This window comes from Acomys minous (assembly GCF_964271855.1).
Source record: "Acomys minous genome assembly, chromosome: 5".
Taxonomy (NCBI): Eukaryota; Metazoa; Chordata; class Mammalia; order Rodentia; family Muridae; genus Acomys; species Acomys minous.
In genome coordinates, this window is record NC_140494.1 from 21,814,231 (window position 1) to 21,838,720 (window position 24,490).

General features: G+C 41.7%; 1 protein-coding gene across 2 annotated transcripts in view; it reads right to left on the bottom strand.

Annotated features, from left to right (window-relative positions):
- Positions 1 to 24,490, bottom strand: part of LOC311598725 (uncharacterized protein C10orf67, mitochondrial) — a 153,250-nt gene that overhangs the window by 40,638 nt on the left and 88,122 nt on the right. For both annotated transcript variants that reach the window (XM_084784041.1, XM_084784042.1), the window contains exons 7-10: positions 18,346 to 18,493; positions 17,099 to 17,157; positions 12,897 to 12,962; positions 240 to 299 (exon numbers count right to left, since the gene is read on the bottom strand). In XM_084784041.1, the coding sequence (XP_084640167.1) occupies positions 240 to 299; positions 12,897 to 12,962; positions 17,099 to 17,157; positions 18,346 to 18,493 (333 nt within the window). The remainder of the gene's footprint in view (positions 1 to 239; positions 300 to 12,896; positions 12,963 to 17,098; positions 17,158 to 18,345; positions 18,494 to 24,490) is intronic.

Sequence of the window (24,490 nt, forward strand, 5' to 3'; positions counted from 1 at the left end):
ATGTGTGTGTGCATGTATGCACATGGTTGCTGGTGTCCTCAGAGTTCAGAAGAAGATGTAGGATCCCATGAAGCTGGAGTCTGAGGTGACTGTGTGATAGGAACCAGGCTCTTCAGTAGGGAATGCAAGAGCAATGTCTACTCTTGAGATCGAGCAGTGGCATGTATAGATTCTTGAACCCAGAGAGATAATCATAGCAATAGAGATAGATGATAGATAGATAGATAATGTCACACAACCTTGGTTATCATACTGGCATACTTTCTTCTGAATTCTATTTCTTCTTTCTGTTTATTGATCTGTAAAAACCAAGGGCCATATGGTTTTTTTTTATCATTTGCAAAGATTAAAAAGGAGAAAGATATTATATGCTAAATGTAATTAGAAACAAAAATTGTACCAAGAATAAAAGGCCCTTAAAAGAAGTGAACAGAAATACATATAAGTGGGATTATTTCAATTGTTAGCATCTATTTACTGCTTTTACACATAATAGATTATACAGATGCATGTGTTTGCTTATTAACTGATGTTTTGATGTTATTATAATCCTCATTATAATTTTTAAAAACACAAGGTAATTTAACAGCCAATTCTCAGCAGTATAAAGAGTGAAATTTTTCTTTGAAAGTTAATACTGATTTCCAGACATAAAATAAGTCTATCAATATATTTTATTAATATGTGCTTCAATAATACTCATATTGTTTGATATGAATGTATAAGTAACACCAATGATTCTAAACATGACTAAATGTATTTGAAATTAAGAGGTGATAGGGAATGCATGTAGCCATTCATCTTATTAGTATCTAAGGCTGCTGTTCACTTTAAGCATTGGTCAGAACCCAATAGAAATATGTCCTATAACATCTTGCTGTCTGAGAGGACAGTTACTGAAGTCCATGAAGGCCCATATTAAGTAGTTTAAGTGGGTTTGCAGTTAAACCTAATATTATACTTAAGCCTTATTGCAATAGCTTAAAAAATTATTTTCTCCATAATCTTTAATATAGCGATTGTCAAATTCAATCCAGTTTTCACAGGAATTCAAACACTCCTTAGAATTCAAATACCCAAGTGCCTCACCCTGCTATGTACCATGTGATCACTTACTTCACAGCTGACTGCATTTGAAAAAAATTCAACAGCCATTCATGATAAAAAAAAATAGTTCTCAGGAAACTAGTAACAAAAAAAAAGCCCCAAATGTATCAAATGCTTGCCATAGAAAACATAAACAAGATATAATTATTGTTGAACTAATGCACTAGTCTTCCATAAGCCTTAGAACAAGGCATCACTGCTATTGAACATCATACTGACAGTCTTAACCACTGCAAAAAGGCACTACAAAGACATAAAAGGCATGAAGTATTTTTAAACTTTGCTAATATATGAAATCCAAATGAATCATCAAAACTATGATTGTAACTAATAAATGAATTCATCAAGGTTTCAAGATACAACATTGATATAGAAGTCACTTGTGCAGGGCCTGGAGAGATAGATGGCTCAGGGGTTAAGAGTACTGACTGCTTCCTCTTCCAGAGGTCCTGAGTTCATTTCCCAGCAACCACATGGTGGCTCACAACCATCTATAATGAGATCTGGTGTCTTCTGTGGTGCAGGTGTACATGCAGGCAGAATATTGTATACATAACAATAAACAAATATTTTCAAAAAGTCAGTTGTGCTTTTTTATATTAATACTAAGAACTAAAAATAACCTTAACTATCCCTTATACAAGTTTCAAAAATACAAAATCATTAGAAATAAATTTAACACAATATGGAAGATTTCAGCACTGAAAATGGCAACATTGCTGGTGAGAATGAGATGTAAATGAATAGTATAGACTGACCCTTGTGGATATAATACAAACCAATCTTTTCAACATAAAACTATTTCTAGAAATCTGTATGAACATTGAGCATCTACAGTTGTCCAGATGATTTTGGAGGAGAATAAAGCCTATCTGAAGAACTGCCACGCCCAGGTGTAGGAGTTGACGTATCATTTATAACAGAATAAGGAACTCCGAAACCATCACTCAATTCTTTTAAAGGCTCCACCATGATAAATAAGATGAAAGGAAGTTCCCCCCCCCCCCCCCCCCCCGCTACAAGTGGTATTGAAATAAATGGGTAATTACTTGGGAAAAAAAAAAGGTGAAATTTCACCCCTATCTCACAAAGTACACAAGTTGTTTAATGAAAATAATATTCAACACAAGCTAAAAATTCTCAGAGCTTAGAAAACATAAGAACTATCTCCCTGACTCTAGGGAGATATGTCAAAACAGAACAGACATCCATAAATGAGGTTTAGAAAGAATAGTCATCAAACACATTATTGGCTCTCAGTACCCACATTGGTGGCTCTCAATGGCCTCCTGCAAATATCAGTGCCATTTTCTGGCCTCCTTGGGGACCTGCACTCATGTGCACCCACATACACACATACAGATAACTAAAAATAAAATTTTTAAAAATGAACATAAAAAGTACAACTGAGTAGAAACTATCTAGAAATTTGTATTAGAAACGGTTGTGGTTCAGGAACCAGTTTATGGGTTGTGTTATAAGCACATGCTCGGCTTTTAACTACCACCAAATTTTGCCTGGTTACTCAGTTCGCCAGCATTTCCTTACCAATGGTCAACTCAAAGCTTTAAAAATGGACCGTTATTTTGAAATACTTGGAGATTCATAGGCAACTAAGAAATAAGTGCGAGACCTTCTGCTTTGCCCAATTTTCCCAATGGGAACACCTTGCAAAATATAGATACTATAATATTCCTACCAGAAATTTGACATGAACACAGTAAAGATAGGCAGCACTGTTCCTTGTCTGACTGCAGATTGAGCAAAGCAAAATGCTGGGAATGCCTCCTCCTCAGACCGTCTGCTTCCTAATTCTCTTCCAAGTGGATGCCAAGGAGGCATAAATTCACACTAGCCAAGTGACCCGCAATTCCTTGACCTCATTCAGGCTTCGTGTGTGTGTGTGTGTGTGTGTGTGTGTGTGTGTGTGTGTGTGTGAGTGTGTGTGTGTAGTTCTACGAAATTTGATTCCATGTATGTTTGCAAATCTTGCATTACAGCCACAGGACAAAACAATTCCATGACCACCCAATGATCTCAAGTTCCCTTTTTATAGCCACATCAACCTATGTAATTGACCTTTCACTCTCATCTGTAACCTTGGCAAGTGATATTGTGGCTTGTAACCAATTTCTAAGCTACATTTTTTTTCAAAACGTTATAAAAATGGGATAGTGAGAAGGATGTGTGTGTCACCCTAGCGGCCAAGCCTTTCCATCTCAAAGCATCCTCTTGAAGTTAGTCCAGGTTGTTGTCTGTATCACACATTTATTTATGCTCATCGTGAAATTGTACTATGTGTTATAGAGGGCTCACAGTTCAATTATTCAACCATTGAAGGATGTACGAGTTGCTTCCCACCCTTAACTATGATGAGCAAAGCTGATGACTATTTTTGTGCATGAATAAAAGTGTTCATTTTTTCTCTGTGGAAAATCCATGAGTGTGATTGCTGGGTGGCGTGTTTAGTTTTTAAGAGATGGCCAAACTTTCCCTCATGCTGTGGAGTTTTCTTTTTTCTTGCCAACTTGTTTATAGTTATTGCTATTTTCCTTTCCTTTTAAAAGCACAGTTTGATAGGTTCGCAGTGGTATCTTCCTGTGTCTTTGGTATTTCTTTTCCTCCTGGCTAATGAGATTGGACATTTTCCCATGTTTCCTTCAAGGGATTATCTGTTTATGTCTTTTGACTATCTTCCAATTGGATTGCTTTACTACTAAGTTTTGAGAAGTCTTTCTGTATTCTACATACTATACCTTAGGTAGGTGTATGGTTTGAGGATGTCCTCTTTCAAGTATGCAGTTTGTATTTTCATCTGCTTTATGTGTTCCTTCATAGAGCAAAGGCTTCTGATTACACTGACTTGGACTTGTGAATTTGTGTTCCTGGAATGTTGTGTTTTGATGCAATACCAGTATCAATGTGGGATTAGGGATGGAGACTTTGGGATGGTTATACAAACACACACATATGTAGTATTATATATTATATGTATAATCTAATAAATAGAATATATATATTCAATTTATTAGAATGGCTTACAGCTAGTCCAACAATTGCTATCTGCCAATGGAAGGTCCAAGAATCCAGTAGCTGCTCAGTTCATGAAGTTGGATGTGTCAGCCTGTCTTCAGTATATGCCAGAATCCTGAAGAAGTAGACCCTAAGGCCAGTGAAGGAATGGGCTTGCCAGTGAGAGTGATAGCAAGCAAGGAAAGAGGGCAAACTTCCTTCTTCTGTGTCCTTTATATAGACCACCACCAAAAGGTATGGCACAGATTAAAGCTGTATATTTCCACCTCAAAAGATCCAGATTAAAAGTGAATTTTCCTGCTTCCAATGGTTTTAATTAAGGAAAAAATTTCTCTCAGGTGCATGCAGGCACTTGGGTTTTAGTTTGATTCCAGATGTAGTTAAATTGACAACCATGAACAGCCATCACAATTGCTTTGTAAAAGCTGAGCTCCTTACACACTAGTAAACATTACTTAGCCACAACTCATAATTCCTTCATATGCAGCAAATTTCCATTTCCTAGTATTTTGTCACCATCTCTGTTTAGATTTGCCATCATGGGAAGACTCATCTCATAAGCCCAGTAGGAAGTAATATTTTCTTTCCAAAAATCCAATGTGAGAAGCTATAAATGTCCACTAGAAATTTTCTAATGAGAATTTCTAAGCCTGAAGGTTTCTTCCCAGAGGATCGGCTTCAGGGATGTTATGGTGGCTTGTTCCATGGTTAGTGTTGGTTTTCTTTTCTTTTTTGTTTTATTTTTTAAAAAGTGTTTCACTGTATAACCCTGGCTGGGCTAGTTGGCCTCAGATTTTCTATGTAGACCAGAATAGACTCTAATTCACACAAAAAAACTGCTTGCCCTGGCCTCCCAACTGCCTCAGTTCTTAACATTGAAACACCTAAAAACATAAAATTGTTTGCTGTTTTTTTACGACTGTCTTTCAAATCTTTTAGTCCTTTAAGAATTTTCTATAATATATTTTGATCACATTCATTCTCCTCCCCTAACCAGCCCACCCATCACATCCAATTTGTGCTGCCCATATTTTCTTAGCTGTGTGGCCTTCCCATGAAGGCCTGACCCATAGAGCACTGACCAGGGGACACAGTATTAAAGATAGCCGACTCTTCCCCACCCCTCACCTATGGATAGAGCTCCCTGTGTACACACTCTTTCCCTGCTGAGATTCGGACTGCCTTCAGGTTATCAGCCCACCTTGGCACATCAAGTTGCCATAGGACCAGACGCATCTTCTCCTACCAAGGCTAGACAAGGAATCCCAGTCTAGGGGCGAGGGATCCAAAGGCAGGTTACAGAGTCCTGCTGTTAGGAGTCCCACATAAAGACCAAGCTGCACATCTGTTACATATATGTAGAGGGCCTAGGTCTGTCCCATGCATTCTCTGTGGTTCGTGTTCAGTCTTTATGAGGCTGTATAGATCCAGGTTAGTTGAGTCTGCAGATTTTCTCGCAGTGTGCTTGACCTCTCTGGCTCCTTCAATCCTTCCTCCCCCTCTTCCACAAAATTCCTGAGCTCTATCTAATGCTTGGCTATTGGTCTCTAATTTGTTTCCATCAGTTGCTCAGTGAAGCCTCTCAGTTGTGCTAGGCTCCTGTCTGCAAATATGGCAGAATATCATTAATAGTGGGCTCTCTCTCATGGCATGGGTCTCAAGTTGGGCCAGTCATTGGTTGGCCATTCATTCCCTCAATTTCTGCTCCATCTTTATCCTTGCATATCTCATATGCAGGACAAATTGTGAGTCGAAGGTTTTGTGGCTGGGTTGGTGTTCGCACTCTAAGATGGAAGTCTTGCCTGGTTACAGGAGGTGACCATTTCAGGTTCCATATGCCCTATTGCTAGGAGTTTTAGCTAGGACCACCCTGATAGATTCCTGGGAGTTTCCCCCTGACCTAGCTTTCTAGCTTGTCCCAGAGATGCACCCTTACCAATTCCAGTTCTTTCTCCCTCCGCCCTCCCCACACTTGATCACACCTGTTGTTCCCCTCCTCACCCCCTTCACACCCTGCTCCTTCCTTCCTCCACCCTGATGTCTATTCTATTTCACATTCTTAGAGAGATTCCAACTTCCTCCTTTGGGCTATCCTTGTTACTTAACTTCTTTGAGTCTGTAGATTGTAGCATGGTGATCCTATAATTTATGGCTAATATCTGCTTATAAGTGAGTGTATACCATGTTTGTCTTTCTGGGTTTGGGTTACCTCGCTTAGGGCAATATTTTTGAGTTCCATCCATTTGCCTGCAAATTTCATGATGTCTTTGTTTTTAATAGCTGAATAGTATTCCATTGTGCAAATATATCATGTTTTCTTTATCCATTCTTTGGTTGAGAGACATCTAGGTTGTTTCCAGTTTCTGGCTGTTATGAATAAAGCTGTCATGAACATACTTGAGCAAATGTCCTTGAGGTAGAATGGAACATCTTTTGCTTATATGCCCAGGGATGGTTTAGCTGGGTCTTGAGGTAGAACTATCTAATTTTCTGAGAAAGTGACAGATTAATTTCCAAAGTGGTTGTACAAGTTCATTCACTGTTTCTGTCTCTTACTCTTTTTGTTTGTTTGTTTGTTTGTTTGTTTGAGGCAAGGTTTCTCTGTATAGCCCATCTATCCTGAACTTGCTTTGTATACCAGGCTGGCCTCGAACTCACAGAGATCCTCCTGCCTCTGCCTACCTGAGTGCCGTGGTTACAGGAGTGCATCACTGTGTCTAGCTGTCTCTTACACTCTTTCCGCCCCCTCTTTTGCAATGACTCCTGAGCCTTGGGAGGAAAGGATGTGATACAGATGTTCTGCTTTCTTGAAGGCTGTATTTCTTATCTTGGTATCCTCATTTCATCCCTCATTTTGGAGTTTCACCCATCTCTTTATACAGTTTAGTCTTGGGAGAGATTTATCGATTGTGTTGATTTCTTTCAGGGACTCATCTCTTTGTTCAATGACTTCTGTTATTTTTCTGCTTTCAGTTTTAATGATCTCTGCTACGATCATTATTACTTGCTTCTTTGATGTGATTGGAGTGTATCTTGCTCTTTTTCTAATTTCTTGAGGCCGGCAGGTAATCACTATCTGTCTCCTTTGTTCTAGTATGTGGGTCCCTAGTACTATGTTCCTTTCAGCACCACTTTGTCTCTAAATTACGTATCTAGCATATCTTACATTTTTATTTTGTTTTTAAATTTTACATCAATCCATGACTTGTTTGGAAGTGTGTCGTTTAATGGCCAAATATCTGGAGATTGTCCTCTTTTTACTTGGTTACTAAGCTAGACTCATTATTACTGGAGAACATGTTGTTTGAAATGTTGTTATGATCACATTCAGGTTTATGTTATGGATATGGCCTATAGTGATGACTCTTAGTGCCACAGACTCCTGAGAAAATTCATGTTCTACTGGAGTTAGGTGGTGTCTTCTGTAGAACAATGTAGATCCCTGATGGCTTGTATTTCACATGTCTCAGCTCACTATAACCACAACAATTTCTTCTATTAGTCGAACAATTTACTAAAGAGTTTTTATTTTTTTCCCAATCGTAATTATGGATTTATCTATTTTCTTGCTCAGCTCTTCAACCCCACAAGCACCTGGTCCTTATGTGTGATGCTGTCTTAACTCCATATGCACTTTGATTAAGTATCTTTTTTTTTAACAGACTGATATTTTTAAAATCATATTCCTTTGCAGTAATTCTATTTTTTCTAGTCTATTACGTCTAAAGTTGGTAAGTCAATCTTGTTTTGTTTTTAAATTGTTTATGGACTATCTTTTACATTTTTTCTTTTCTTTCTTTCTTTCAACTTACTTGTGTAGTTGGACTTTGTGGGTTTCTTGTATACAGCATACTGTTGAATTGTGTTTTTTTTAGCCTATTCTCTGTTTTTTACTTGACGTCCTTGGCTATTTGCACTTAGGGAAATTGTTGATATACTAGGGCTCATTCTGTCATTTTGCTGTTTTCCTTTAATTTCTTTCTGTTTTCATCCCCATTTCTTTTATTCTCTGTGGTTACTGAGACAATTTTAAAGATGTCCCACCAGTGCTGCCTGACCAGGGATGTCTCTAAGGAGAGCAGTGGGGGATTGAACTAAGGAGAGACAGAACTAAGGCTCTCATGTCGGGCCTGCTGAACATCTTACCAATAGTATCTGATTGAGAAGGTTAGAGCAGGTACTAGGGCACAGCGCATCATCTCACATAGTGATGCGTAACAGTCCTGCGTCTCCTTAGAGAGGTGGGTAATAACACTTATACTTAGTAGTCCTTACGGCTGGAATGCAAGGTGTCCTCCATGGACTTCTGCGTTTGAACGCTTAGTCCCCAGCTGTTGGCTCTCCAACCTTCCTAATGCTGCAACCCTTTACTATACTTCTTCACTCTGTGGTGACCCCTCCCACCATAAAATTATCTCGTTGCTACATCACAACAGTAATCCACGCCCCCCCCCATGGGGCTGAGACCCACAGGTTGAGAACAAATCCTTTGGGAGTCGAGAAGAGCTGAAGGAAGTGGAGGAGACAAGAGGATGGTACTGGGTGTTCCTTCTATCACTCTCCTCAATTCCCTTGAGACAAGGTCTCTCACTAAACCTAGAACATAATGATTTTTTTAGCTGGATTGGCAGCCAGCATGCCCCTACAATATTCATGGCTTTATCTCCCACCCCAGCACTGGAGTTACTGTCATGCATGGAAACACCTGGAACTCAGGTCCCCAGGCTTACCTAGTTAAGTGCTTTACCAACTGTGCCATCGCTCTAGCCCCAGTATTTGGAACTTTCTGCCTGAGCTTAACATTAATGGCACAGTCCATTAAGATATATTGATGTAGTCAGGTTTGGTGGTAGAGTTTTATTTACTTAATAACTTTACAGCCTGATCTCAGCCCCCACATTCCTCTCCTTCAAATCCTGCCCTCACAACCCCTCCCTACTCCCATTCCCCCTTCTTCTCAGAGAAGGGGAGACCCCCCCCCAAGGGAGAACCAACATACCCTGGTACCTCAAGTCACAGCAGGACTAAATTCATCCTCTCCCACTAAGGCTAGTCAAGGCAGTCCAACTAGGGGAAAGGGATCCAAAGGCAGACAACAGAGTTAGAGACAACCCCTACTTCTGTTCTTAGGGGACCCCCATGATGACCATGCTGCACTGCTGCACATCTGCTACATATGTATGGGGGTGGGGGCTAGGTCCAGCCCATGCAAGCTTTTTGGTTGGTGGTTCAGATTCTGTGAGACCCTGTAGGTCTTCTTGTGTCCTTGACCCCTCCGGCTCCCTCAATCCTTCCTCCTACTCTTCCACAAAGCTCTCCTAGCTCAGCCTATTGTTTGGCTGTGGGTCTCTGCCTCTGTTTCCACCAGCTGCTGAATGAAGCCTCTCAGAAGACAGTCATGCTAGCCTCCTGTCTGCCAGCATACCAGAGTATCATTAATAGTGAAAGGGATTGGCTCTCTCCCATGAAGTAAGTAGGTCTCAAGTTGGGCCAGTCATTGGTTTGCCATTCCCTCAGTCTCTACTCCATCTTCATCCCTACACTTCTTGTAGGCAAATTTTGGGTAGAAGATTTTATGAGTGGGTTGGTGTCCCCATCCCTCCACTGGAAGCGCCACCTGGCTACAAGAGGTGGCAACTTCAGACTCCCTACCCCCCTGTTGTTAGGAATCTCAGTTAGGGCACCCCCATAGACTCCCCTGTCCCAGAGATGCTCCAGCTAGAGATTTCCATTCTCTCTCCTGGTCCTCCCCTCCTCCCCACTCTCCTCACACCTGATCCCTGCTTCTGATACCCTCCATACCCCTTCTCCTACACAACTCCCTCCCTCCACCTACTTCAGATGTCTGCTTTATTTCCCATTCTGAGTGAGATTCCGGCATCCTCTTTTGGGCCTCCTTATTACTTAGCTCCTTTGGAACTGTGGATTATAGCCTGGTTATCCTGTAATTTATGGCTAATATCTACTTATAAGTGAGTACATACCATGGGTGTCTTTTCAGGTCTGGGTTACCTCACTCAGGATTTTTTTTTCTAGTTCTATCCATTTTCCTGCAAATTGCATAATGTCTTTGTTTTTCACCATTCCACTGTATAAATGGACCACATTTTCTTTATTCGTTTTTTGGTTGAGAGACATCTGGATTGTTTCCAGTTTCTGGCTATTATGAGTAAAGCAGCAATGAACATAGTTGAGCACATAGTTGAGCAAGCGTCCTTGTTGTATGGTGAAGCATCTTTTGGGTCTATGCCCAGGAGTGGTATAGCTGAGAAAGCACCAATTTGATTTCCACAGTAGTTGTGCACTCCCACCAGCAATGGAGGACTGTTCCCTTTTCTCCACATCTTCACCAGCATGTGCTACCGCTTGAGTTTTTGATCTTAGTTGTCCTGATAGGTGTAAGATGGAATCTCACTAAGGGCGTTGAGCATTTCAAGTGCCTCTGTGTGTTGTTGATTTTAAAGATGCATTTACTTTTTACATGAAACTTTTTTTGTTTGTTTTTGTTTTTCAAGACAGGGTTTCTCTGTGTAGCCTTGGCTATCCTAGACTTGCTTTGTAGACCAGGCTAGGCTCAAACTCACAGCGATCCGCCTGTCTCTGCCTCCCAAATGCTGGGATTAAAGGCATGTGCCAGCATGCCCGGCTACATGAGACTCTTTTTTTTTAATACTTTTATTTTATTACACATGTATAAAACAAACTACATACAGCAGGAAGAACCATGTGACAATCATGAGAATAATGAGTTCTATACATGTTACATTCATAGTGACTTGGCCATCTGCATTCGTCCCTTTTGAAGTAAGTGTCTTCCCTGTCTTGTTGGGTCTAAATTTCTGAATGAAATTCAATATCTATCCTATCTCAACTCTAATAGCTTAACTTCTTTAACTTAATCTAAGATGATCTTGTCCCCTAACCAACTAAACTTGGTTGTAAAACTATACTATCTTGTCTTCAATGCCCCTCAGAGACTTGAGAAGGAATAAAACTTAAATTCCTGAGTGAACCAGCTCTTAATAGACCAGAAAATGTTTTGGAAAAGGTAACAGAAAACCACAGAACAGAGGCCTTTCAGCGAGAACATAGACATGTCTAACATGATGGCCAGTTCTACTTTCTTCCACTCCTTTCCGGTGTACTGCATTTGCACTCTGGTTTATGGAAAAAGACAGCATAGCATGAAACAACAGTGCCAAAGGTCTCAAAAATTGTCTCCCTCTAAAGCAGCATCAGTGCCTGAGGGAAGCAGGTCCACCATGGCAACCTCGGTCCCAAATGATGGACTTAAGCTCATGCCCCTACTGAAAACTCGAACCTCCAAAGTAGTTCTCAGCATCCTAAACCTCTAGTGCTGTCCTGTTTTTTTTGGTTGTTGTTGTTGTTGTTGTTGTTTTTTTTTTTTAGGCAGGCTCTTGCTGCTTGGCAACAAGCTTGGGGCTCAACAAACTTCTAAACAACAAAATAAAGTAGAATTGGTTCCCCTGTGGGCAATACAATAGCACCCGTTGAACACTTATAGTTAAAAAAAAAAAAAAAAAAAGGAGGAAAGGGCATAGGGTCTCCCTCCAGTGCAGGCACAGATTCGCTGCTGGAGGGCTGTGGTGCTTCTGGGTTGCTGCTGAGAAACTAACCCCCCCCCCCAAAAAAAACCCACACACACTTTCATTTAATCACTACATGTGTATTTAGCTCTTTTTGGAAACAGAGCCTCGTCTTTGCAAGAAGGCAGAGGAAGATAAACTGTGAGAATACCAGAAATCCACCAAGTATACTCAAAAGAGAGTGTCTTTTATATGCAGGTATTTAGAAGTCAAGGGCCCCAACTAACACATTTGCTAACACGTGACTAGTGAATAGTGGGTCTTAGTTCTTTCCCCTAGCCTGAATTCCCAAGTTGGTTTCATAGAAGGCTTCATTGTAATCCAGGACTATTGTCTTGCATTAATTTCTATGACAAGGAACCCAAAACACAGGGTGCCCCCGAGTAACAAAACAGAGTTAGGGAGACAGTCACAACTTGGCACAAGTGTGGCAGGCTGTGGAAAAGCAACATTTCAATATGTGAAACAGCGTGGATTTCCTGGGAGCAACCTATTCTCTTGCAGACAGTGTCATATTCTTTCCAAGCACATTTCAGACCCAAGTCAAGCTGTGTTTTATTTTTTATTATAATAAACACAGTTTACTGTAACAAAGACATACTAGTGGCAATCAGCTGACAGGCAGCACGGCCACCAGGAGCTGGTGGTGAGGGCCTGGGGGTGGGGAGTCAACTGATAAAAGACCAGCCGTCTGGAAAGTTCTCTTAAAAGAGCATAAAAAAGGCAGTGTTTTCTTATGAGACTAACACAGAATGCCAAAATATCTAGCTAGGCTCTTTGCTTGTTGTCACTTACTGCAATTTGTAACTAAAAATAGAAAAATCCTTCAGAAACCTGGGATCTCAAATTCCACTTTGATTTTTAGATTTCCAGAATAAATTGAAAATAATTTTATACACTAAGTAGTGAGCCTGCTTCTTACCCCCAGGGTCTTATTTCCTCTTTATCACAATGACATTTCAACTTTCCTACAAACGCCTAATTAAAAGTCTCTGCGGTTACCCCGTACACTTAGGATTTTGTTGAAGGAGAGAGAAAATGTTACAGCAGTTGTTAAACCATGAACATTCACCTAAAACATTCAGGTTAAATTAAAGTTGGGTTCAACTGAATTCAGATTCCTTAGGGGAAAAATATAAATCATCTTACCATCTCTTGAACGGCCACCCTCTCACAGTCCAGCTCGTATCTTAATCTTTCTCTACTGTCCATTAACTGTAATAGAGAAAAATATGACATTTAGATTAAAGATAAGGAACACAACACCCAAAGTGTCTTCCTCAGCAGAATGTAGCAAAACTACATTTTAATACGGGAGGAAAATAGATCCGAATGTGATCAAAGAAAAAATTTAATTTCCAACAGATTATTATGTTCTAACGATATTATAGAAGCAAGCGAATGTACCAAACAATGCCAATGTACCTAGAACTGTTCTTGTCACCCTCATGATGTACTAGCGAAGTCTACTCCCCTTAACTTTCTGAGTGATGCATTCTCTTGCTTCAAGTTTTGATGTTATGTTTATTTGCATATCAAACCACTTATTTTGACTGAAATTTTTCCTTAAACCTACACATTTACCTGTCCTTAAGCAGCTTTTTTTTTTCTTTGTAGTTGAAACAATTGCTGTTTGTGTTGGTAAAATTCAAACTTTAATTTAGATCTTTGTTCAACTTAATCAATTAACTGTATTTACTAAGCTGATAAACATCTCTAGAGTCACTGTTCAAAACTCATTTTACCTTCTGTTTATCCAAGTCACCCTGGCTCAGAGCCCCTCTCTCCCCTTCCTACGCCTCCTGATGAAACAAAAGCCTCAGCCTAGTTCAGGTTTCTCCAGGGACTAAGGAGGCACCCAACCCTGTGGCATGAGTGACCCTTTCCAGCGTGCCTGAGCATTGTTATCTCTTCCTCTTTTGTATCCGCCCCCCCCCCCCCCCAGCTAGTGAATCCATACACCTTGCCCTTTTAGAAGTGGCTTCTCACTGTCCTTCTGCTTTCCCCCTCCCTCCCTCCCTCCCTCCCTCCCTCCCTCCCTCCCTCCCTCCCTTCTTACTTCTCCTCTCTCTCCCTTCTCTCCTCTCTCTCCCCTGTCCCCCTCCTCTCCTCTCCCCCTCCTCTCCCCCTCCTCTCCTCTCCTCCCCTCCCCTCCCCTCCCCCTCCTCTCCCCCTCCCTCCCCCCTCCCCTCCTCCCTTCCCCTCCTCTCCCCTCCCCTCCCCTCCCCTCTCCTCTCCTCTCCTCTTCACTCTCTGTCTCTGTCTCTGTCTCTCTCTGTCTCTGTCTCTCTCTGTCTCTCTCTCTCTCTCTCTCTCTCTCTCTCTCTCTCTCTCTCTCTCTCTCTCTCTCTCTCCTGTCTAGCTCAGCTTGCTTTGATCTCCTCCCACCTCCTGCAGCTCCCTCAGCTGGCTGGCTGGGCCTCACATTTGTACTGTGCTCTCTGCCTCCTGGTCTGCCACCTACGAGAATGAAGCCTCAAGAAGGGGACTGTGAGGCGGCAGCAGATGGAACATAGGCTTACAGACTCGCTTGTTAAATCACCTGAACTAAAACCCAAAAGCGACTGAATTCCATACTCTAGGGCGCTTATGTCAGACACGGTCTCATTTTTCAACTTGGATTTTTAGTACATCTGCTGCTAAAAAGAAGGGAACTCATGTCTTAGTTGAAGCTTTTGGGTGCCTGCCTCGTCCCCAGACACTAGTCTTCCTCTTCCTGCTCCACCACAGATCCTCGCATTGTCATCTCAACAGGTCTCTACGGCAGGAACCAGCCACTCCTCATTTCCAAAAGTGCTCACACCACACACTCACACCTGGCCTCCAGCTCTTGTGCCCCCTTGGCCTCTGGAGAATAACAGCTTGGGCATCCTTCCCAAGAGGACCACATACGAAAGAGTATGGGACCATTTGCAAAGGTTTTCTAGAACCTTCTAGTTGAAACCAGGCCTCTCTTCTCTCTGTATCCCTCTTGTCTATGGTCTTGGTCTGTACCTTCACAGAAGGTGATATATATATATATATATATATATATATATATATATATATATATATATATATATATATACACACACACACACACACACACACACACACACACACACACACATATATATATATCTCCACACATCTTAATTTTTTTCTAGCAGCAGTGTAGAGTGTGACAGTAAAAACAACAACAACAACAACAACAACAAACAAAAGCAATAAACACCACTGAATTTATTTACTGAAGGGTGTTGGGAACAAACTAGCAAAGATCTGTTCTCTCTTGTCCAACAAAGTCTGATCTGCCCTCCGATTGACAAACACCTTTCACAAGCATTATTATCTCTACATACATAGTAAGGCCGAGAAAAAGAGGAAGGAGGGGGCAAGAACTCATCCACAGGGACGCAAAGTCAGAAATAAATCAGGAACCCAGGTGTCTAGATTCCTTTCTCTGCTTAATAAGTGAGTCTACCATCCATCTCTATGGAATTTCCAGCAAAGGAAAACACAGGCCTTCCAGAAGATGACTGAGCTAAAGGGATCTGCTACACTCTAGCAGACTGTAGTGGAAGGTTCAATAACCCTTTCACAGGGGTCGCATATCAGATATCCTGCATATCAAATATATTTACATTATGATCACAACTAGCAAAATTATAGTTATGAAGTGGCAACAAAAGAATTTTATGGTTGGGGCTCACCACAACATAAAGAGCTGTATTAAAGGGTAGTGGCATTAGGAAGGTTGAGAACCACTGTGAGTAGAGAAGGCAAACGGAAATACATTGTGAATCATATACATAAATTCAATTTTATAGTAGCCCTGCTAAAAATTAAAGCATAGTATTAAAAGTACATTTCATCTAGCCCCATTTATACCCCCAATTTAATATCAACACCCAGTGAATATTAAAATCAGGAAAGAAATTAATATCTTATATGATTTTTTAAAAAACAGTGTACATCTTTTTCAATTCAGATCTCTTGTTTTTTGTTTGTTTGTTTGTTTTGAGACAGGGTTTCTCTGTGTAACCTTGGCTGTCCTGAACTCACTTTGTAGACCAGGCTGACCTCAAACTCACAGCGATCTACTTAACTCTGCTTCTCAAGTGCTGGGATTAAAGGCCTAAGCCACCGTGCCCGGCTCAATTCAGATATCTTGCATATCAGATATTTATATTTATATTATTTATATATATTATATTATTTATATTATGATTCTTAACAGTAGAAAAAATTATAGTTACGAAGTATCAACAAAAATAACTTTAAGGTTGGGCGACAGCACAACCTGTATTAAAGGATGGCAGAAACAAGTTTAAGAGTTAAATTCTTATCTATGTTGAATCAGAAAACTTACAAAGGAGAAGGCAGATTTGTTATGTAAATTATGGAAAACATGAAGTTTTTTCCCCATTCATTGAAACAAGCATAGGGTTTTTTTTTTCTATTTAACTTTAAAATGGTTCAAAATGAATGCCCTCAAATGTTGCAAGTGTCCAGGGGCCACATGTGGTCAGGAGGTGGCCCTGGGCAGCGCCGACCTAGAGTGTGAGGCAGCCTGTGACTCAAGGGTTTCAGCTTACACAAGGAACGGACTGGAAAATACATACATTTGTTGGAATAACTTGGAGTGTGGATCTGCCTTCTCATCTGTAAGTTTTATGACCTCTAAATGCATTTTTTGTACTACACATCACTACAGGAGTGTATTTCAGGGTGCCGGGCATAGTCCTCAGCACAGGTGAGATAGGGTGCTGCCTACACTGGGGTTCATAGTACAGGGGAGGTGGGACAGGGGAGAAGGCTTGGTTGAAGCAGGGCTGCTCACCGGCGGGAGGCGAGGGGGAGATCTTCTGCTGTGGTCCTGTGCATCAGATGCACCACAGCATCTTGATTTTTACCACGCTAAAACTTCTCTTGCTTAATGATTGATGTAGCAGAATAAACCAATTCATTCTCACCCGGGGGAGGGGGATGGGGGGGGGTGAGGGGGGAAGCACATTGACCAACATGTGGCCTGAAAACAAGATGTGTTCTTAGTGATGCTTACAAGCAAAGGATGGAAATTCTCAAAGTCACGTGACGTGTCAGTTCCTTACAACAAACAAGATAGATGCTCATATATCCCCAAATGAGTGATTACCAATGTACCAATGGGTCTTTCAATCAGAATTCTTACTTATTCCTAGCCACTTCATTCCAGATAATGAGGAAATATGTTGTTAAAATTACATAATGGGGAAGCATAGAAGCCAGCTTTCTCTGCATCTGAAGACACCCTGGACATGGTGCCATCCACTGATGGTGCTGATATTTCAATTTAAAAGCGTCATTTATCAATGTAAAGATGTTCATACCTTCCGAATAGTTTGCTGATCCCGGTCTGAAATCTCTTTGAGACATACTATTTCATCCTCTGTAAACAAAAGGAGAGAGAGGCCGACCATGAAATTACACGCTCAGGCCCCTGTATTCAAACTGCCTGCTTTGGGGCAGGCTTCAGAGGAACTGGCAGGCATGGTGTTCACAAGTCCTAGCAGGATTGTGACCTTCACAAATGCCCTTGACACTCACAGCCTGCTTCCTGCTGTTAGGATGGTCGGTCAGATATGGAATAAGAAGTAAGTTCAAGATCCAAGTGTGGCTTAGGGTGAAATGCTTTTCATCAATGCTAGCAGTGGACATTTTTTGCTGTTAGTTACAGGCAATACAAAGTGCTTTAGCAGGTGCCACTTTATGACTTGCTAAGAATGACCACAACCTGAGAAAGCATGGTTGGACCACATCAGAAAAAAGGAATCACAGTGGTGCATCATCATCCTGTTACTAAGGGGACACGAATATATCTCACTTCACCAGTGTTCACATCCATGTTTTTAATCTTCGCTCTACTTTCATACTGTAGATTAGCATATCATCACAAAGAAAAAGAGAGAAAAAACTTCACAAATACCATGGCAACAGTTAAATTTAAAAGGCACTTCAGAACAGTGTAATTCTGATGATTAAAAAAAAAGGCAATTTAAAAATACATGTTTACGGTCTGAACAAAGTAAAATCTACAGTGTCAAAAGGAAAACTTGCATGCAAAATTTGTGTCAAAACTTGAGTCTAAGTATTGAGACCCAACGTTTTGCCCTGAAGGGCCGAGGCTAATCCTCCACAGCACAGCCCAGGCTGATCCTCCACAACACAGCCCAGCATGTTCCCTTAAGTAGGTTATGGTTTAAACCATCAGCATGTGAAAGAAAATTAGCACACGTGTCTATTCACATCTCTTCTTCGTGAAATAGAACAAACTGATTGGCACTCTTTTCTTTTTCTGATAAGGCTAATGTGTGTGGGTTCTTTTGTTTGTTTGTTTGTTTGTTTGTTTGTTTGTTTTAAACAAATACCCCTAGTTCCCAAGGCAGTGCTCTGTAACACAAATACAGATAAATCCCACTTTCCAAGTAAGGAACGCTATCTTTAAAGAAAAACAGACAGCTATCAGACTGGTTTCTTTTAGGTTTGTAAATAAGTAAACGTACGTATAAGAGGGAAAGTCACACATCATGATGAGTTTTGCCCCACTTTTCACAGGAAAAGCGGGCGACAGCATTACCTAGTGTTGCATTTTCATTTATGTTTATCTGTGCTTCTTCTTCAAGCACTGAGATGAGTTTCAGCAACCTCTCATTCTCCATCTTACATTCTAGGAGTTCTTTTTCTGACGTTGGTCTTGGAGAGCTGGGCTCCCTGGCCAAGGAGTCCTGCAAAGACAGGGAATTCCATATTTCTAAGCAGGGAACCACAGATTTTAAATATGCCCCTCGAGGACAATGCAGATACCAAGGAGCCATCATATAATTTTTCTGAATTCTATTACACACTTATAATATGAATAGCAAAAAAGGAAGGGGACTAAATAGAACTGGCTGGGAGAAAGGCTGCAGTACATTCTGTACAAAGACCCCAGCACATGGGGACATTTTATTGACAGGAATAATGCATATCATACTGTTTGTGTGCCCTCATCATTCAGGTCAATTCATTATGGAGGCTGTGTCCAGGGAGGCAGCTGGGGCCCCTCCACCCACACTTCTCTCTGAGTGTCTGAAGCGCTGTCCCCTGTAACTAGGCAGGCTGGGGAGACTGTGGATGGGCAGCGCCAGGGGGTGGCAAAGTGCAAGACTAAGGGGGGAGCTTGTTGCCTTTGTGGCATTTCTCAGTGTCAGTGCTGCCAATGTGGTGAGGAGCCCGTCACATGTCAAAGGGTGGCGTGTGCAGGCTGGGAGCCGCATGGAGTCCATCAGGCGCACGGATAGCCACACAGTTGGTTTTCTGCTGGGCGGAGGAGCCACCCAGAGGCAATTCATATTCTGAACATTAACGTGTCTTTGCATGCCTGTCACAGGGGCTGTGCAGGCGGTTAACGCTATTGAAGACTTCGGTTTAAATCTCTATGCAAAGTGATTACCTTGTAAGAAGGTTTCAGGATAACTTACAACAAAAGACTTTAAAGTTATAGTTTTAGTAAAGCAAACTCATTTACATTTTTATTATGTGTGTCTTTTGTTTAAACCTTGCCATGTCCATTATGACGGAGGCTCTTGCCTATGCAGTAGACGTTTATTTAGGGAGGCTTCTCTCTTTTTCTTCTTCCTCTTGTCTGTTTCACAGCTATTGAAAAACCTCTGAATATGCTCCCCTTTGGTTGTCTACATTTTATAGACACACTTTAAAAAATTAAGATGTCATGGATCAGGGAGGCTGGCACAGAATTTTATACTCCATCGCGTATCGTGCAATTTCAAAATAAGAGTCACATTATTATGCTAAAATAGGAAAACAATTCTGCATGTCTTGCTTCGAAATTACCATGGACTTTTGAACTTCAAAGTGACTTTAGCTGAGTTGTGAGTTGTTTCTTTTATAGTACGTCCATGATTGCAAATAAATAAGAATAAACAGACACTTAAAAACAAAGCCATCTTCCCAATATACTGATTTCCTTCTGGAATTATATTCCAACTTCGCTTTAGAGAAACCAGGATGTAAACTGCTAAAATGTTTCTCCCTGTGATCACAATGCTTAAAAGAAAAGCAAGTGAATGTTTTGTAATACTTTAATAACACCCTCTAAAATGACTGACTGATTAGTGGAATTATCATTGTTTGCAATTGGATTTAATAACGTCTGACATATGCTGTTGAGTTTTGTACCATTTGGGTACAAATCTTTGAGCTTTTGGCCTTTCATCCTATTTAAACTATCCCAGCACTATTCATTTCTAATTTTATTTATTTACTGTTACTGAGACAGACTATCGCTTTATAGCTCAGCCTGGCTATCCCAGTGGACTTTACTTTTTTATTTACTTATTTGTTTATGTGTGTGAGTATTTTGCCTGCGTGCACATCTGTGTATGTGCTGCATACATGCCCGGTTGCTCCTGGATATCAGAGGACATAGGATCCCCCTGGAACTGGACCTACAGACAATTGTGAGCTGCCATGCAGTTGCTGGGAATTGAACCCAGGTCCTCTATAAGAGTAGCCAGTGCTCTTAACCACTGAGGCGGCCCTCAAGCCCATGGTCTTGAACTCTTCACCCTTCTAACTAGGCAACCATGGTGCTTGGATTCTAACATGCATAACTAAACGTGCACCAGCCGGTCTAACGAGCAGTTAAGAAACAGCATGGTTTTCTCAATACAATAAAGGGCGGCCCTTAGTGCCGCTGTGCCTCACATGGCTAAAATCGAGACCATTACAGAATGTGTTTATGGTCTAACAGGATTTTTAAACATATAAACAAGCAACGCTGACTTGAATCGGTTTAAGCCTGTATTTCTAACCCGGCAGATCATGGTCATCCGCAGAGGATTACCTGGGCGCCTGCTGTCATTCATAACCTAGGAACTAAGTGAACAAATCAGATGACAATTAAAGTGGTAGCAGCTCCCAGCTTAGTAAGGTTTTCAAAGCCTCTGTGTGGGAAAGGACTTTAAAGCGAGGCGCTTCAGCACCCGTCTCCAGCCTTGGCTCTCCGGAGGCCAGCCTTTAGCTCTGTCCCCACCATCTGTTCGGCTGGGGGAACTACAGGTAATTAACTATTCAGACACCCAGGGCCCTGAGGACACTCATTAGCAAAGGGGACAAAGCCTTAGTCCTGGCTGATGCTGTCCTCTCTCACACTCAAGTGGCAAGTTTTGTGGTGGCGTGCCTCCTGCCATCTGCCCACATTGCTGGCTCTGCCTTCCTTAAACCACGAATCTCCTTACAAATAAGCTGAATTCATAAAACAAGGTTAAGAGTTAGCTGGGTTCTTAAAGGCACAGTAATACAAGCCAAGAAAGTGCCATTTGCCTTAATTTTGGAATTTAAATTCATAAAGGTATTTTCTCCTTTTCATCTTCCGATAATTTTATGAAAATGAGGCCATTTAATCGCAATTTCTCTTGCGAATATGCAAAAGGCTTACAATACGTCCATTTCTGGGTCTCACAACTTTAAGCTGAATCTGGAAAGAAGTGGCTTCCAAAGTGAAACGATGCAGAGCCTTCCTGCTCTCGCTGCGCTCTGGACAGAGTGCCTAGGCATCACTTGGGAGCTTGTTGGAGCTGTGGCATCGCAGGCGCCAGCTCAGATCTCCTATGTCAGTCTCATATGCACACTCTCTGCAGGTGACACCTATGAACCAGGGTCTGAGAAGCTCCTTGCTCAGGGCTCAGCAGTTCTCTTGTGTGATGTTAGCATCTCAATTCTGCAGGTTCCACGGATGGCACTTGGACATCTCAATTTGTGGATAGTGAGTGAGGGGTGGGGGGGGGGGAGGGGCGGGGCAAAGGGTGGGCAGGCGGGATTTTGATGTGAGCCCTTGCTCTGTGACAGCCACATAGAAGAGCAGGTGCTTCCCCAATGAGTGACAAGCAGGAAAGTGGCACCCTAGGACAGCACAGCAGCCCTGCAGAGTAGCCATTTATGAATGACAGCTCTGTCTCAGTGCTGTTAGCACCGAGCACATGTGTTCATCTGTGGAGGGTGGGAAGATGGTGGTTGCATGGCTTGGCCATATTGGGGTTAGAAGGAAAACTGAAAAGCCCATCCAACAAAGGAGCCCAGCTGAATTGGTACACATATTGGCACATAAACATATTCTATTCTAGCAAGGTAGTTTTCCTTACAAACCAAAACCCTGAGCAGGGCACGGTGGCCCATGCCTATAATCCCAGAACTCAGGAGGCAGAGGCAGGCGGGTCACTGTGAGTTCAAGGCCAGCCTGGTCTACAAGGAGAGTCCCAGATAGCCAGAGCTACAGAGAAACCCTGTCTCAAAAAAAAAAAAAACCCACAAAATAAACAAACAAACAAAAAACCAACCAAACAAACCAAAACCCACAGAAGTATGCAAAAAAATTGATTTCCCACAGAATAAAAACTGGAATGAAGTTGTTCTCAGGAAAACTGACATTAAGAATGGAATGTGGAGGGGCTGGAGAGATGGCTCAGAGATTAAGAACACTGGCTGCTCTTCCAAAGGTCTTGAGTTCAATTCCCAGGAACCACATGGTGGTTCACAATCATCTATAATGAGATCTGGTGCCCACTTCTAGCATGTACACTGTATACATAATAATAAATAATTTTTTAAAGTGGCATCTGGAGCCCAGGCTTCTGCAATTTGAAGAGACTTCCTTTCGGCCATCCCATGGCTACAAGAGTGATGTAGACTAATCACTGATAGAACTTGTCCCTTTCTAAACAGTCTCATCAGATTTTCCTCAGAACCAAACCAAAAAAGTCTGACTACGTATTAACACAGATGAGCTACCAATGTGACTTGATTATCAGAAGAGTAATTCAGCCTTATGTTGACTAAGCAAAGCCAGTTTATTTTCACATGTTTTCAAAGTGTTCCTCTTGAATGTTTCCCCTATTTATCCTTTAGTAATGTGTGTATGTGTATATGTGTATATGGTAAGGGCAGGGCATGCGTGCCATGGCATGTGTGTGGTGCGCAGACAACACCTCTGTGGTGCTCAGACAACACCTCTGTGGAGCTGGTTCTCTCGCCTTTAAGTTCTAGGGATGGGCCTCGGGTTGTCAGACTTGCATTACAAGCATCTTTACCTGCTGGATTACTTGCTTGTCCTTAGCTGTTTCTCTACATTCTGCCTTCCTAAGCCTTTTGCAGGCTAGCATTGTATGCTGTCTCAGTGGGATTTATGGGCCACTAGAGGGGGCAGCTGTCTATGATGAAATTTCACATGGCTTGCTATAGCTGACAATTTACAGGGCAGGAGTTTTAGGGTTGCTTGCTCCTAGAGAATTTAATAAAACATTTTTTCCCCCACAGGCTGACTGATATGCAACTGTTCGGAAATTTGCAGTAAAACTCTAAAATCTGAAACTCTTCTGGCTGTAGAGATTCAATTTGGGTTGCTGTTCAAGTGTGTGTGTGTGTGTGTGTGTGTGTGTGTGTGTGTGTGTGTGTATGTGTGTGTGTGTGTATGTGTGTGTGTGTGTGTGTGTGTGTGTGTGTGTGTTTTAGCTTCACCTATTCATCTTTAAGCTTGCAACTCCCATTCAGTCATCTTCTTGCTCTTACAGACTCATACAGATAAAATCCTGTCTGGTTCAGGCCTGCTGCTGGGCCCCTGACCACGGGAGATGAGAGTGGACCTTTCTTGTACATTCTTCCTAGATAGCACTTCAGGCTCCCCTGTGTCTTGTTGTCCTTACTTCTCAGTTGTGTTCCCAATGGCCCTGGCCTCAGCAGGAAGGTGGTGACAGGGTCTTCTTGCTAAGCAGTAGCAAGTACGGGAATCTTAGATTTCCACTCTCGGCATCTCAATTTAAAAGTCATGCTGTCACCCCAGATGGGGGCAAAGTCAGCTCCGCACCACTGTGGCCAATATCCTGGGAGCTCCCCGTGTCTTTTAGGGACCTCCACTATGTAAAGCCAGAGCCTTGACTAGGCCACAGGAAAGCTTTTCAGAATGGGCTCATTTGTAGCAGAGATGAAATTGACTCAGAGACAAATTTTAACGTGCACTGAAGCATGGGGCTTTAACAGAAAGAGGCGCTCAAGGAAGAATGAAGACACATCCAGCTGTTGACATGGGCTCAAGTGAAAGTCATGCATGGTTCAGTCACATACTTGTGATGGTGTGGGTTATCTTCAAATGGTTGCTAAGGAACATGAATGAACCACAGGGTAGTTCTTGGGATGTACTGAACAGGATTAGAGGTAATAAGTTAAAATTCCAGAAACTAGGCTATCTTTACTACAAACTACTCTTGTTTGTGAGACTCCTAAAGAATAGTAAAGTCACACCTAAGTTCAGATCCTCACAGGCCTGAGGTCTGGTTTATTGATATGTTAACCTTCTTACTTGAAAGTACAATCTTTTCTTTTAAAAAATTCTCTCTCTCCTCTCTTCCTCTGTGTCTGTGTTGAGGCTAGAGGGCATTGGATCCACTGGTGTGGGAGTTATAGCTGATTGTGAGTGGACCAACATGCATGCTAGGCACGGAACAGAGGACCTCTGGATGAGCAATCATCACGCTTAACCCCCTGCATGCTCCTGAAAGTTTCGCTCTATACAGGAAATATTAATGGCAATCTTTATAATGAATAGTACACCAAATTGTGTAAAAATTCTTGATTCTCAGCCAGCAGGAGGCTTCTGCCTGATTCCAGAGCAAAAGGCCGTCTGCTCTTCTCATGTCACCAGTTTTCTGTCTTTCTATTCCACCTCAATT